General features: G+C 38.5%; 1 protein-coding gene across 5 annotated transcripts in view; it reads left to right on the top strand.

Annotated features, from left to right (window-relative positions):
* Positions 1-16,405, top strand: part of LOC148035922 (uncharacterized) — a 352,895-nt gene that overhangs the window by 184,154 nt on the left and 152,336 nt on the right. For all 5 annotated transcript variants that reach the window (XM_087679037.1, XM_087679036.1, XM_087679035.1 and 2 more), the window contains one exon: positions 4,113-4,280. In XM_087679037.1, the coding sequence (XP_087535163.1) occupies positions 4,113-4,280 (168 nt within the window). The remainder of the gene's footprint in view (positions 1-4,112; positions 4,281-16,405) is intronic.

Raw genomic sequence — 16,405 nt, 5'->3', positions numbered from 1 at the left:
TAAACCATCCTCTAATGTGATTATCAAATCATAAAGAGCACAACAATTATAAACCAAGCCAGTTTTATGATCAATCTCCCATATATCTTTCAAAGGTGACCCATACCCATAGGTATTTCTGTTAAAGTAGCAAATCTAGGAGTGTTTAGGATTTCTACCAATTGCTTTGTAATAAAGGAGTAGAGAGGTTTAAAGTCACGTATGTATGAGATTATGCTTAATATTATACTAGGGACAGTCATATAAATTTATATTAGAAAAATTACATCATATGACTATATTGATTCCCATATCTTAGAGCTTGATGCAGAAGGTACCACTACCATGCTAGGATATGCCCACAAACTTGAGAAAGTCCAAATTAAAGCAATCAGCAACAAAGAGGAAGGAAGTGGGATGAAGACAAGCTAGAGTTGCCACATATTTGTACTATGAAATTACCCTACATATACATGAACATTTTAACATGATTGGAAATTTTCTCGGGGAAGTTACTATATGTATATCCTCTACATCACGTGCGTTCAAAGCCTATTTATAAATATCCTTATCTGTGAATTTTTCCTGAATAAAACATAACCATTTTCTATTCAATATGTAAATAATCCCTTTATATTATACCCTTTTGTATGTAAAACATGCATAAAAATAGTATTTTAAAAATCCCTTATTTTGAAGGCACGTGATGCACACATATATTCATGAGTAACTTACCTGAGGAAATTTGTTCAAGTTTAGAGAATCCCCCACCAATCAAGAGCAAGGGAGAGAATCAAGCATCTAAATTAGTTTTGGTGCTCATGCTTTACAGATCTGCGTGTGTGTGGGGGGGCAAGAGAGAGAGAGAGAGAGAGAGAGAGAGAGAGAGAGAGAGAGAGAGAGAGAGAGAGAGAGAGAGAGAGAGAGAGAGAGAGAGAGAGAGAGAGAGAGAGAGAGAGAGAGAGAGAGAAGTGAACCACAAAGAGGAGTATTGTGACATCCACATAAATGGAGTGGGTGCATGTTTAAACTCAAGTTTGTGTGAAAGCTTCACCCCCTTCCTTTTTATCTAGCCTCATTATGGCACCAAAGTATGCATAGCAAGTGCTTCCCTATAGCACTTACCCCAATCATGTCACATCAAACTAACCAAGTTCTCTTAAATCTCAGCCTTTCATTACTTGTTTTTGGCTTAAATGATTGAATGGAAATCTCATAAAATCATTATACCAAAATAATAAAATTGAAATTACCTAGGTCGAATTTATAACTAAAAATAGGATTAATAGAGAACTTAAGATACTAGCAAATCAATTTATTCTGGAAAGGAATAAAGTAATTATAAAAAATATAAATCTAGATGAAACATTGAAATTTATTATTGGAGAAATGACAAGTGACTCATGTGAACATAGATATAATATTATTTGATTTCAACAACTCAAACAACTAGCATTTTCTATGTATGTATAGTGCTCAAAGTTGAGTTCAACTATTTATGTAGGTGGATAGCTCACCTTGACTTGCATCCCATGCAGTTGACCAAGTCGCATACAATTTCTTACATATATGACATATGGTAATCCAACAAATATTATTTATACCTTCACATGCACTTGTTGAAATTGGTCTCCTATTGTATACTCCACTATCTTCATTACCTCTTTTCCAATTGATTGAAAAATCAATTTTGCATATGACATCCCATAACCACTTGATTCACAATCTTAGATCCCTTCAATGTCTAAAGTGGGAATCCTAATGATGGCCAATGCCTATCATAGCTTCTTCTCATTTGGAGGCCTTACAACATTGGATGTAGATCGCAAGTAACTTAAAAGGGAGAATTTCAAATATCCCCAACAGAGAGTATAAGGCCCAAAATATGTGGATACAAAGTGAGCCAAAGTGAAAGAAAATGACATTTAAGATCCATATATTAATAGTCCTTGAAAATGATATTGACTTAGGAGAGCCTTTGGAGGATAGGTCTTAGACTAGTATATATTTTCTATAATGTATAAACAAAAGGAAAAGAGTGATGAAAATGACTACTAAAAGAATTTCAATGTGCTCTTTATCTACTTATAATGATATGAAGGGCATGCCCTTTTTGCAAGCACACTATTTTGTTAATAACTAGAGTTATACATCCAACTAAATCTTCATCTATGAATATGAAATGCACAATAAGTAATAGAAAATTGGAACAACTCTTCCAACTCAAGCTCAAATATTACATAGATTCTATTGAGTGGGTACACTAATTATAATTGTGAATAGAAAATGGCAAGGTCATGTGGGTGTGTTGACTTGAAGTAAATACAACCATACTAATTAACTCATAAGACCACTATCCCTTTCCACTCGTAAAGAATGTCTTGGTATGTGCCTTAAATGAGTTTTCAAGTTACAATCAAGTGAATGCAAGCATTTTTTCAGAGCACAAGACTTCCTTCACAATCAAATTATGTGTTTATGCTTTCATCATCTAGTCAATTTTTCTAAGTAAGACTTTACATTCCAAAAAGTGTAGAATATAGTGTTATAGAAGCACTTTAGCATTAGTTGAGTGGACAGTCATGGAAAAGGTACTTAACGTGTCATTAAAAGGTGTCAAATGATGAGTTGAGAATATTGTATCATCTCAAATTCCAATTTTTGACTAACTATGAGTTTTTTAATGAGATATTGCATTAAAAATTGGACTAGTTATGATGGTAGTAAGACTTGACTAATGTTAGTATTGTGTCTCCTTATTAACTTCAAAAGAATTTCAGCAATCATACATTATACTTTCCAAAATTTGCTTAGAAGCTGGGAGCTTCTTTTGATTTGAAATATTAGCATTGAAACTTGTAGTTGTTGGAAGTAACTAAATCTAGTAATAGCTAAGTGTTGCATCTATGCCAAATGAATGGCAATACTCTCTAGTGTTAGCTATTGATGATTACTAGTCTTTACTAATATCTCTAATTTTCTAATATTTTGAGACAATGAGTGTTTTATGGAATTATCTGATGTAAGTGGAAAGCCTTTGAAGAAGTCTACATAGCTACACCAATCAACACTTAAACATATTGAATATAGTAACACATTGTGCAAACTCAACCTCCCTAAATACTCCACAACTACACTAACTCCTACTACCTCCCTGTGTAGAACTACTAGTAATGCCCTTGAAAATTTATAATCATGAATTTAGGATATCCTATGAAAAATAGGCTTGGACAAGTCACACCATAGTAGGAGACGCCAACCCCTCATTGGACATTGCTTTGCATGTTGTATATAAAAGATGTTAATAAAGATACCCAAAATAAACCCTCAGCTCTAAAGTATTTGCATACTAGAGGCATTGAAAATCACATATGCCTCCATGAATAAGCAAAAATGTTGATACAACTACATGACAAAATTTGGCCATGGCAATAAATTATGTGTGCATAGCACAAAAATATTGTAGTCAAAGTGCTTCATTGGTACCCAACATAGGCCTACACAAAGGATTCATGTTTCGTTTTATATCACCTTAGCCACATATCACAGTAGGAGTGCTTTTAAACTAGCTCTCAAAGAGCGTCTTCTTCGAGCTTTCTAGAAGAACTTGAATTAAAAGCTTATGTACCTTTATGGGCATGTATTTCAACTAGAGGAAATCTGTAGTGACCATTTAACATGTTTCCAGATGAAAACCTTTCCCTATATGAATTTTAGTGCTCTATTTCATGGAAAATCTCTTGTATGTGTTTCATTAGGTTTATGGTTTCAATATTATGCTTTCCTAAACACTAACAAAAATAGATCTTTGCATCTAAGCATTATGGAAGTGTTATTGTTCTTGGATCTCTCTACCCCCCCCCCCAAATGTAGGTGTCCAATAGGCAATAAAAATGTTTGTATTAATGTGGCCAACCTAACCTTTAGAGTATTCCATTGGTATCATCCAATGTAGGTGTGATTGTAGGTCTTATTTTGTGGCATGGGTAGGCTTTATTTATGGGTAACCCGACAACAATTAAAAACATGCAAATAACAATCTAGCATCAAATTATGACTAAATAGGGACACCTAATGAAATTTTTCCCCATATGCTATAAGGATTTAGGTATGTGAGTCCAAATTTTATGCAGGCAAAATTTCAACTTAACAAGGATGAAAGTATTGGAGTATCACGAGATGCATCAATCAAGGTTACCCTCACTAGCAGATTCTTTTCAGATGAAGTTCTTCCCCCTATTGACTATTCCAAGTATAACCAAACACTTCCTAAACTTTATATACCATGTAAAACTAAACAGGTAAACCTCTCTCTCTCTCTCTCTCTCTCTCTCTCTCTCATATTCTTTCTTGCATTGAGTTGAAACATAGTGTGTTGTTTTGTATTGACATATACAACACATTTGGTTTTACATGCCCTTTTTCCCTTTTTTTGTTTCTTTCACTAGTAGGTCTCCATTAATCACAACTTAATCCTCTAGCTAGCCTTATATTCTACTACTTGTATTCAAGTCTACATTAGTTATCCCATTGTTCTATCCATAACACTCGTGCTATATTCATTATTCCTAGTCACCATCACTAACATCCTCGTAGTAGAAAAATTCTTTGATAGAAATGTGGACACCATATCTAGTTGCTAATCATTTGATTTTATTCCCCAATACCTTTTGGTTTGAGTTCCATTCACCAATCAAAAATGTCTAATTTTTCTCATTGATGATGCTCTTATGTTCAATAAATAATCAACTTTGTGGAATGGGGCCTAATGAACATCTTCTTGATCCATTAATTGATTAGGTATTCCTTTTCCTAGCACCTTTACAATTTCATTAGTCCAATAAAAAGTAAGGTTTGCTTTACATAGATCCTCCTTCTAGGAAATTTTTAATAGATGTGCATCAGGAAGATCATCCATAATAATTTTTTCCATTGGTTCTCCATTAGGTATTCATGATAGATTATTAGCCACATAGTATTGCTTTTCCTTTTTCACTAGTGAATTCAAGACAAAACAGTAACTAATCAAGCTATGTGTCCCGTCGCACATGTTTTGTCTACTAAGTACATCAAAGCCAAATAATCAACAAAGAATGTGAATGGCATCGAAAGTAAATAGTGAAAAAAATATTTAATGAAAAACAACATTATTAAAACCTTTCTCTAAATAATGGATTAGTTTTTCTTGGTATCCATGAATTGGTGGCTAGTGAAGCTCAACCGATAATCTAGACTATGCTCTCCAGGGTGGCACAATATGCTTGCACAATGAATTTTGATGCATCAATGTCCACATGGAAGGTTATGTTTAAATATTCACCTTGTTAAATTGGATCAATGTTAGAGCCTTTTTCAATGCCTCATAAGTATATTGGCATTCTTTGGTCCACTCAAAGACAATCAACAACTTGTATAATAGTCCACTCAAAGACGATTAGCAACTTGTATAATGTTTGAACATTTTAATACAAATCACCTCGCTAATAATACCCTCCATAATCGAGAAAGCATTGAAATCCTTTATAGTTTATTAGTAGTGATAGGTCAATGATCACCTTGACTTTTGAGAAGTCAATAATGATTTTTTTGGAAGCCATCTACCCTAGGATACAACCATGTTTTACCCATAACTGGCACTTCAAGGGGTTCAATGAGAGACCATATTATTGTCAATGTTCAAATATTACTCAAAGTTTTCTATATGTTCTTCCCAATTGGTGTGTTCAGAGGTTGTCCATGAACACTTTCAGAGAGCATGATGCCCATAAAGATTACACAAGTCATTGAAAGGTATCAAGGTTGTTAGTTAAGGAAGAGGGATGATAGTGTTCCTAGCACTTCCAAGAAGACTAAAGGGGTGAGCCTGCAACACTGCCTTCTAGACCACGGCTTGATCAAAGTAAAGAATATCTACAAAGGAAGGATAATAATAGACCAAAGGAACGGTAGGGTTACAAAATTTCTTCAGATAGTGATTCTGTGACAGATCTTTAAAAAGTGCTAGAAGAGAGGATGTTGAATAACAAGGTTGAGTTCACTCTAGGAGATGTTTTAGGGATTGCAAAAAAGAGAGTTTCATGAGGAGATTATAGATATCATTAAGAGGAAGAAACATGTGATTCAAACTACAAAATTATAGATATTAGTAAGAGGAACCTATTATGAAGAATATCACGATTGGGGAACTCGCTGAGGAGAGTGATAATGATATCCTGTTGAGGCTATGCTGAAATAGAGGTGCAAAGTGGTTCCAATTTTGTGCAGGTTCATTCCCTAGATATGTATCATGAGATTGTTGCTTTTGTGTAGCAAAAAGGGTTGGATGGCGAGTCTTTTCAGAAAAAGAGTCATTGGCTGACATATTTTAGTAAATAAAAAGAGGGATGGATTATTTTGGCTAACATATTTCAACCAAAAGAGTTTGATACTAATTCATGTCAACATATAGAGGCTAGGGCTATTTATATCTAGTCCAAAGAGAAGAGGTTTGATTTATGTCAGCCAACAAAGTTGGGTGTTGTGCATTTGTAGCAGGAGCTGAGTTTACTAGAGGAGAAGAGTGAATTGCACCAAGTACAAACCGATTGATAAGAAAGTATTTGTTGATGTTGCGATGATAGAGTGTGTAGATGCCATTATGCAAGAGGAATGATGTTATGGTAATTGAGAATGCAAAAGAAATATATGCTTTGGGAGAGTGTTCAATTGTGCAGATGGTTCATCCAATTATGATTTATGAAGGGGAAGCTGTAGAGTACGAACTATTACAATAGCATTTTGGATTACCATTTGATCCTAGATGGCCTTTGGTTGCAGAGGGTTACATGATAGTTGGATGTCTTGAGCTATGAGTGCCTTATGATCTAAATAGTAGTGTTTGGGATTTTAGTGCATTTCTAAGAATGCTTGTGATTTGGATTTATGATCCTAGAGGAAGGATGAATACACACATGCTTGTCGGGTGATGATCATATGGGTGTTTGATTTGGGTGGGCTATATAGTGTGGAACATCCAAGGGATATGCAAACTCAAAGGGGGTGAATGTCATATGGAAAATCCACCACATCAAAATTGAAGATGCAACATTCTCTAGGACAACTTCAAAGTGCAAAGGATAGAGCTTGAATGGCATTGGAAGGTTTTTGGCATGAAAATTATAACTAGGTGACCTTGGAAAAGCTATACTTTGGCATCTCGAAGAATAGTGAGCACAACAACATAACCAAGGCTTTTGCAATTCATAAAAATTTCTTCCAATGGTTTTTTCTTCATAGCATTTTGTATTTCTTTTAAATCACCTTGGTAATTCAAGTGAAAGATAAGGTTTCATTAGCTTAGCTTTTCTTATCCTAAGGCTACTATGGCCTTAAAGAAATCTTTTGAACCAAAAAGGCAGGCATGGATTTTGAGGGAGGGGGTTGGATACTATTCATGCTTTGGATTTTTTATGGATGGCTAGACACTTGATAGAGACTCGAAGATGTTGTAAATTGGGTGGCTTACCAAACCAGTGAAAGTATGGAGTGTTCTTAGGATCAAAAGCATGTGGGATGTGATTCTAAAGGTAACCAATAGTAGTAGTTGCTTCCTCCCAATATGCTTTTGATAGGCCCACCGTGAGCAGCATTGCACGAGCAGCAGCACCAAGGGTTCGATTCTTTCTTTTTGAGACTCCATTTTGCTAAGGACTGTAGAGAACTGTATATTGTTGCTGGATGCCCTCATCAAGACAAAAATTTTGGAATGCCCTAGAAACATATTCCCCTCCATTGTCTGATCGAAGCACTTGTACAAGTAGATCATGCTGGCGCACAACAAGGCTGCAATACTCCTTGAAACATGTGAAAACTTGGGAGATATGCTTCAAGAAATAGATGGTGGTGTACCGGCTGAAATCATCAATAAATAAGAGAAAATATAAAGAACCTGTAAGAGAGATTGACTTCATGGGTCCACACAAATCAGAATGAACCAATTGGTTCAGCTGAGTGGTTCAACTTTGAGAATGAGGAAAGGATTTATGACTTGCTTTACCCATAAGGCAACCTTCAAAAAGATCAATTTGAGATAGGTTTGGTGATAGCCCAGAGCATAAGTCATTCTTGGTCATGCGATGGAGCGTGGGACCATTAATATGTCCAAGCCTGTAATGCTAGAGTAGTGTAGCTACTGCTTTGGTTAGATGAAGGGAGATAGCTGAATTGGAGGCCACTGTAGCATCGTAGCCAAATTGATTAATTTGAATAGGATACAGGTAGTTCTTTTGAGGAATCTTGAGAATTTCATACTTGCCATTGGGTAGCTTGAAGTGAATCACACAGGATGTTGAGATATCGAGCTCCACTCGTGATATGCCAGGGTGACCGTTGTGCATTTATGTCACCGACTTGTCAGTTGCAGATGCGGTTGGTACACTGCCCATGAATAATAGCTAGATGATAGCTATCCATATCTACTCTAGTTCGTGGCTTAGTTAGTATGCCACCTTAGTTAGTTGAGTTTGGTTTGAGACCCATATATAGGGTTATTCTATTTCTATGTACTTGAGTTCTTTTTGGCTTACACAACTAAGAAGAGGAAAACTGTTTTCAGCCTCCACCTGTGCGTGTATTTTCCCATTGTGCAAGCAAGAAAGCTACAAGTGAGACTCCTTCCTTCTCTCCCACAATTTTGACATGGTATCAGAGCCTTGTTCGTGGTAAGGAGCTCAAGAAAGCAAACCAAGTTCGCCGTGTTCTGGTAAGAGGACCAGTGTTGCTTTTATTTTTTTGTTTTGGGAGCAAGTCTCTGCAGGTAGCACAGCCGAAAAGTGCAAGAGTGCATTGTCTCAGATTGAGACACCCTTCGCGGTGTACCAAGAGGGTAGTATATGCTGCGGAAAGGGCTTTAGCCCTTGGTTGCTCTGTTTTTTTTATTTGAGGCCATTTCGGGGCCTGTTTTGGAGGCGAAAGTTTTCTACACGCACTCAGGAAAAGGCCTTGTTTTATGCTATGCGACCACTGTTCTACAAGTCGGTGAAAAGTTACTATAGAAATTGCATCGTATGCCTGTGCGCAGAGACATTGGGAGTTACAGAATCATCCTTGTTGCCGGTTGATGCAAAATCGTCACTAGGAAGTGACTGTGTGGTCAAATACCACTTTCGTCAGTTTTGCAGATTTGCCCTTGTGAGGCTGAAGCTGTGTTCTTTGCAATGACAGAATTTTTTGCAGTGTTAGTTCAAAATGACAAATTTCCTTATGGGAAAAGGATATTGAGAATTCATTGCAGGAAATGAAGAATAACCTGTTCTTCCTGATGTTCCCAATCAACAGCAAATGCAGGCATTTAAAGCATGGCATGAGAGAGCCAGGAAAGTTATGTATTGGCTATCTATCAGCATTTCAGACTCTATGATTGTGCATATTCAAGATGCAAGTACGCCAAAGGAGGCATGGGATACTTCGTCAAAAATGTATAGCACAAATACGCAAGCCAGGAAAATGCAGCTCAAGCAAGAGTTGCACAATGTGCAAAGAGATATTATGAGCATCAATGACTACCACATGAAGGTGAAGAAGATTGTAGGTGCACTTGCTTCCATTGGGTCGCTAGTAGAAGATGATGATTTAGTTTCTGTGACCTTGAGTGGTCTAGGAAAGCATTATGCACAGTTCCGAACATCCATTTCCGTCCATGAAAGATTTCCTAATTTTGAGGAGTTGATTGCTCTTCTAATTTCTGAGGAGCAGAGAAATGGTGGTGCATCTTCTTCAGGAGGAACTTCAAAAGAAGCTGTCTTCTACTCAAATACTGGAAGAGGTATAGGCAGAGGTAGAGGAGGCCGTGGTAGAAATCAGAATATGCAGCAAACTCAAGAAATCTAGTCCTATGGAGGAGGACATGGTAACTCTAAAGGCAGGGGGAGCCAAAGAGGTCGTGGTGGATGGCAAAGAGGCCAAAATGCAAACAGCAATGTTGAATGCTACTACTGTGGTAAAATTGGTCATATGGCTAAAGACTGCTATAAAAAGCAGAATGATATCATGAGTGGAAAATTGCAACAACAAGGAAATTATGCATCTTCTAGTGGACAGGGTGATGACAAAAATGAGCATTTGTTTATGGTGCAGCACATGACCAATTCTGTGACAAGTGCAGAAAAAAGCAACGATGTATGGCATGTTGACTCAGGTGCATCAAACCACATGACAGGTCATGCAGAATGAATGCAGGATGCAAGGAAAATGGAAAAACCAGGATTTGTGGAGACTGGTGATGATACTGCACATCCTATTGTGCAGATTGAAAAATTTCCTTTGTCTATGCAGGATGGGAAAAAGAAATACCTGTCGGATGTATTTCATGTCCCGAATATCACCAATAACCTAGTTTCTGTTGGTCAAATGGTTGTGCAGGGCTTGCAGGTCAGATTTAATCCTCATGGATGCTTTGTTGAGGATATGAAAAATAAAGGTCGCTTGATAGCAAAAGGAAAGAAGAAGGACAGAATGTTTACGTTGGATGCAGACATGCCTGAATTGAGTGCAGCAATAATTGCACATGGGACCGGTGTAGTTGCAGATATTGATATCTGGCATAAACGCATTGGTCATGTTAATGTACAATAACTTAAATCAATGCAAGCCCAAAATATCGTTGCAGAATTTCCTAAATTCAAGGTTGCAGAAATGCATAAGGTATGTGAAGCCTGCCAATTTGGAAAACAGGCAAGGAAACCATTTCCTAGACATGTTCAAGAGAGTAAGAAGCCATTGGAATTAATCCACTATGATGTGTGGACTACTAAAGCTGCATCTCTTGGAGGCTGTCATTATTTTGTCACTTTTATTGATGACTATAGCAGAAAAGTTTGGGTGTATTTTATGAAAAAGAAAAGTGAAGTTTTTGGGCATTTCAAAACTCTTAAAGCTATGGTTGAAAAAGAAACAGGCCTGCAAATAAAATGTCTAAGGTCAGATGGAGAGGGAGAGTACCTCTCAAATGATTTTGCAAGGTTCTTGCAAGAGCATGGCATAAAGCAGCAATATTCATGTAGTCATACCCCACAACAAAATGGAATTGCAGAAAGATAAAATAGGCATATTTGAGAGGTATCTCATGCCATGCTCAATGAAAAAGACTTGCCAGATTTTTACTGGGCTGAGGTAGTTGCTACAGCAATCTACATAATGAACAGGACTCCCACTGCAGCAATACATGGCATGAGTCCAGAGGAGAGGTATACTGGTAGGAAACTGGATATTTCTCATTTGAAAATTTTTGGTTGCATTGCCTATATTCATGTGCCAGATGAGTTGAGATCCAAGTTGGATCCAAAAGCTGAGAAGTGCATCTTTATTGGTTACTCTTTGCACAGCAAAAAGGGTATAGATGCTATAACCCTTCTACTCGTAAGTTTACAGTAAGCACAGATGTTGTTTTTGATGAGATGAGTAGCTGGTATAAACCAGTAAATGTGATTGATAATGTAGATGCACAAAATGGTAATGCTACATAGAATTCACAGCAACAGTCACAAGATATTAGTGGACCTGGAGCATCCTCTAGCAGTGGTTCACATTCTTTGCCATAGACAGGTAGATTGAGATCAGGAGAATCTTCTCAAAGCAATACAGATAGTGGTATGCAGGTTTCAAGAAAAGGAAAATAGAAGGTAGATCAGCCCATGTTTGATGTGAATGCAGGTCACTCTTATGTGGATGGTGAATCCAGTGGCTTAGAATAGAGCATTGATGATGAGTTGGGTATTCCTTCTATAGTTACACCTGGAGTAAGAAAGACTAGGGATGTTTTGAGAGCACCTGGGAGTGAACCTACTTTGCGCAGGTCTACCAGAGCTAGGTATCCTGTGGATAGGCTGAAATATGATGGATTTATAGCCATTCACTATGCCTATATGGTCAAAGTGATACAGAAACCAGAACCCACTTCTTTTGAGCAAGCCATGGGAAAAGAAAAATGGGAGAAAGACATGGATGAAGAAATGGTTGCCTTGGAAGCAAATGTTACATGGGAATTGGTACCTTTGCCTAAAGATAAGAATGCAATTGGTTGTAAGTGGGTTTATAAGGTGAAGCACAATGCAGATGGTTCTATGAATAGATACAAGGCAAGATTAGCAGTCAAGGGGTATGCACAAACATATGGCATTGATAATGAAGAAACATTCAGTTCGGTTGCAAGGATAGCAACCGTAAGAGCAATCATTGCTATGGCTGCATCAAAGGGATGGTCTTTACATGAAATGGATGTAAAGAATGCCTTCTTGCATGATGATTTGCAAGAAGAGGTCTATATGGAGCAGCCACTAGGTTATGTGCATGTTGTTCATCCTGAGTTTGTTTGTAGGTTGAAGAAATCCTTGTATGGCTTGAAGCAGGCACCTAGAGCATGGTCTGACAAGATAGGATGGTATCTTGTCACTATTGGCTTTCAGATTTCCAAGGTAGATTTCTCACTTTATGTGAGAAAAATAGAGAAAGGTATTATGCTACTTGTCATTTATGTTGATGATTTGATTATAACAGGTGACAGTGATGAAGATATCCTTCACGTGAAAATGCTATTGAAGCAGAAGTTTGAGATGAAGGATTTGGAAGAGCTGCGCTATTTCTTGGGCATTGAGGTGATTAGATCACCAAGTGGGATACGGCTCTTACAGAGGCAGTATGGATTGGACATGCTGTCCAAATATGGGATGACAGGCTGTAAGCCTATTTCAGTTTCTTTGGAGCAAAATGTGAAGCTAAGCGCAGATGTAGATGAGCTTCTGGAAGACCCTACTATGTACAGACGCATAGTAGGAAGTTTGATTTATATGACTATTACCAGGCCAGATTTGAGCTATGATGTTGGATTGGTAAGTCAGTTTATGCAAGCTCCAAGAAAATCGCATTTGGATGCGGCTAGACGCATACTCAGGTATGTGAAGTCTACATTGCAGTATGGACTATTTTATGAGACTGGGATTCAGATACAGTTGCATGGATACACTAATGCTGATTGGGCTGGTAGGATTTCTGATAGTGATCTACCAGTGGATATGTGTTCTCTTTTGGAAGTGCTGTAATCACTTGGAGCAGCAAGAAACAGCCTACAGTTGCCTTGTCGAGTACAGAGGCTGAGTACAGGGGTGCAGCAATGGCTGCATGTGAGGTAGCTTGGTTGCATAAGCTACTTTATGATATACATCAGCCTACAGATGGGCCAGTTGTCATTTATTGTGACAACATGAGTAGTATACACTTGGCAAATAACCCAGTCTATCATGCTAGAACAAAGCACATTGAGGTGCATTATCACTATGTGCGGGAGAGGGTTTTACTAGGTCTTATTGATCTAGTTTATGTCAGCATAGAGGATTAGGTAGCTGACATATTCACGAAGGCATTGGGCACAGAGAAGCTGCGCAAGTTCAGAGACCTGCTTGGTATGCAGGAATTGGGATTGAGCTCGAGGGGGGGTGTTGAGATATCGAGCTTCACTCGTGATATGCCAAGGTGACCGTTGTGCATTTATGTCACCGACTTGTCAGTTGCAAATGCGGTTGGTACACTGCCCATGAATAATAGCTAGATGACAACTATCCTTATCTACTCTAGTTCGTGGCTCAGTTAGTATGCCACCTTAGTTAGTTGAGTTTGGTTTGAGACCCATATATAGGGTTCTTCTATTTCTATGTACTTGAGTTCTTTTTGGCTTACACAACTAAGAAGAGGAAAATTGTTTTCAGCCTCCACCTGTGTGTGTATTCCCCCATTGTGCAAGCAAGAAAGCTACAAGTGAGACTCCTTCCTTCTCTCCCAAAATCTTGACATAGGAGTCATGAAAGAAGTCAATGGAGGAGCCTGTAGATGTGGCTATAGTGACTGACAATATGTTGTGGCTGAGACCCACGATGTGATAAATATCTCGCAAGAGGACAGTAGCCCCACTAGGCAAGGTGACATGGAGATGGCCGAGTCTGACTACAATAAGCATGTGATTATCCCCAAGATAAACTTGAATAGGTAGAGAAAGTTTCATGTATTTCCTAAGCCAATAAGCATTTTGTCTCATATGATGTGTTGCACCAGTATCGAGCAACCATTCTGATGTGGACGACGCTGAAGGCAAGACCTAAAATACAGTGGGATTAATTGAGGAATGAGATAATTACAAGGATTCCATACCATATTGGCTGGGGCCAGATATGTCAAGATGTTGAAGTTGAGCCCCTGGGCATTGGTTATCTCATTGTTGATCTCGCCGTTTGGTTTGGCACTCAGGCTCAAGATGGCCATGGCGTCCACAATAGTTGCAAATTCATGTAGAAGTGAGATTATTGGTAGGATTCCTTGCATTGTTGAAGCAACGAGAAGCCCGCCTCCTAAATGTTGATTGTCGCTGCACATATTGCATAGAGAGTGTAGCAGTGGGGGCAGCTGTGCTTGTGTTGCCTCGCATGACATCTTCTTGATGTATTCGAGAGATGAGTTGCTCAACAGTAAGGCCAACTACTGAGGCTTGTGTAGTAATGAAGGGACGCCAAGAAGAAGGCAGGGTAGCAAGAATGAGCGTGGCTTAGAGGCTTTAATCCAAATAAAGGCCTGATAGGAGGACATTATCCAAGAGTGTACGCCATTCATCAAGAAACTTGGAGGTGTCTTGTTGGTCTATGTGTACAATAACAAAAAGCTTCTTGAGAGTTGTGACATGGGTAATTAAATCCTCATGATGATAGGAGGAATGGAGGAAAGTCCAAATCTCGCTGGAAGTTTGACATTGCCTGACCATTTGGACCTGACGATTACCCAGATGAAGCATGAGTTCAGCCTGGGCTTGTAGGTCTTTGGTTGTCCAATTAGTAGTGTTGGCAGCAAGTTTGGGAGTGATGCCACTCACTATGTCCCAAAGCTCTACTCGTTTGAGTGGTAAGGTTACCTTTGTGGCCCATGTGAGATAGTTGGGGCCTATCAACTTATCAAGATGATAGCTGTGCACAGTGGAGGGAATGATAGAGACATGAGTAGTAGCTTGTTGAGACATGCTTGCTGTCTAGATCAATGAGCAGGCACAAGAAGCTGCGCAGGGGAAGGGGAAGAGTGGTGGGTTGAGAGCATGCTTGGAGCCCCAAGAGGTTCATTGATCGTTATGGGAATGCTTATGCATATATGCTAGATACCAAGCAAAATGAGCTGTCAATCTCAATGAAGGATCTAGAGATTGTGAATATTGGTGAGCAAAATAGAGGTAATTCTGGTATGCTTGACTAGCAATTGTCCAGTCCCCTAGAATTATTGGCCAGTTAATCTATGGTCCTGTGAGAGAATCAGTCGAGCTCCATCCTCTTCTTCTCGGAATCTGCTGATCGAATCCTTTGTATTAACCAACTGAGGGGGTTGAGAAATAGAAGTGGTAGGAGAGGGAAGTGGAACAAGTAAAAGAGGATGAAGAGATGGGTAGGCAAAATCATAAAAGGAGGAATAAGCTAAAGAAGGAGTGGCTGAAAATTTAAGTGAATCAGTTAGGAAAGGTGTCAATTGATAAACAGGAAAAGTAGAAGGTATATGGATAGATGGAGAAGGGCATGGTGGAGAAGGGGAAAATACTCGATCTTTGATGAAAGAACAATATGTAAATATAGGAATTTGAGGAAAACCCTGAGATTGAAAAAGAAGAGGTAAGATAACTGTTGAATTGGTTTGATAAAGGGAAAGATAAGTATCATAGCGATGAGCCATTTGTTGGTATTACGATAGGCTAGGAATAGAGGGACCTAAAACATATCTTCTCTGATAGGCATCAAGAAGGATGAATCAAATGGATGGTTCTTGGAAAGATAAGCTAGGAGATCCACCCTCAGTTGGTTAGTGCTCTGCACATAAGTAGAAGCTGTATTCTGACGTTGATTCAGGACCACAGAATCAATCATTGAATACCATGAATAGTTAGGGCAAGTAGCCACTTTGGAAGAATAACACTGGAACATGTCATCTATCCTCAACTCCAAATAGTTGATATACAAAACAGCTTGTAAAACCATATCCCCCACATACCGGGCCAAATCTACATCATCTGAAATCAACATATCACCTCGTAGATACATGTAAGACAGCAACATGGTATCTGTTGTCACAGAATCTTCAAACACCATACAAACCACTTCTGTCACAGCAAATCAGAAGACCAAGCCCCACTCCAACCATCCTCTAGAAGAGGGAGATCCATCGTTGAAAGCTTCATATAGAAGACTAACTTTTACAACTGATAGTGGACAAAGAAAGAATGGTCCGGAGGAACATACTCCTGAAAATACTCAAATGTAGACCATAACAAATCCATCATGGATTGCAAACAATGGACACAATGTGGCCTGTCTTTGGAGAACTGCCAAGTCTTGTTGAGAGATAGAAGGAATCATAGGAACATTAGGGCTTGGAG

This window comes from Lygodium microphyllum, chromosome 5 (assembly GCF_053477565.2).
Source record: "Lygodium microphyllum isolate KBCC chromosome 5, Lygodium_microphyllum_v1.1.10, whole genome shotgun sequence".
Lineage (NCBI taxonomy): Eukaryota > Viridiplantae > Streptophyta > Polypodiopsida > Schizaeales > Lygodiaceae > Lygodium > Lygodium microphyllum.
The sequence above is the reverse complement of the archived record's forward strand: the minus strand, read 5'-3'. Positions and strand labels throughout refer to the sequence as shown.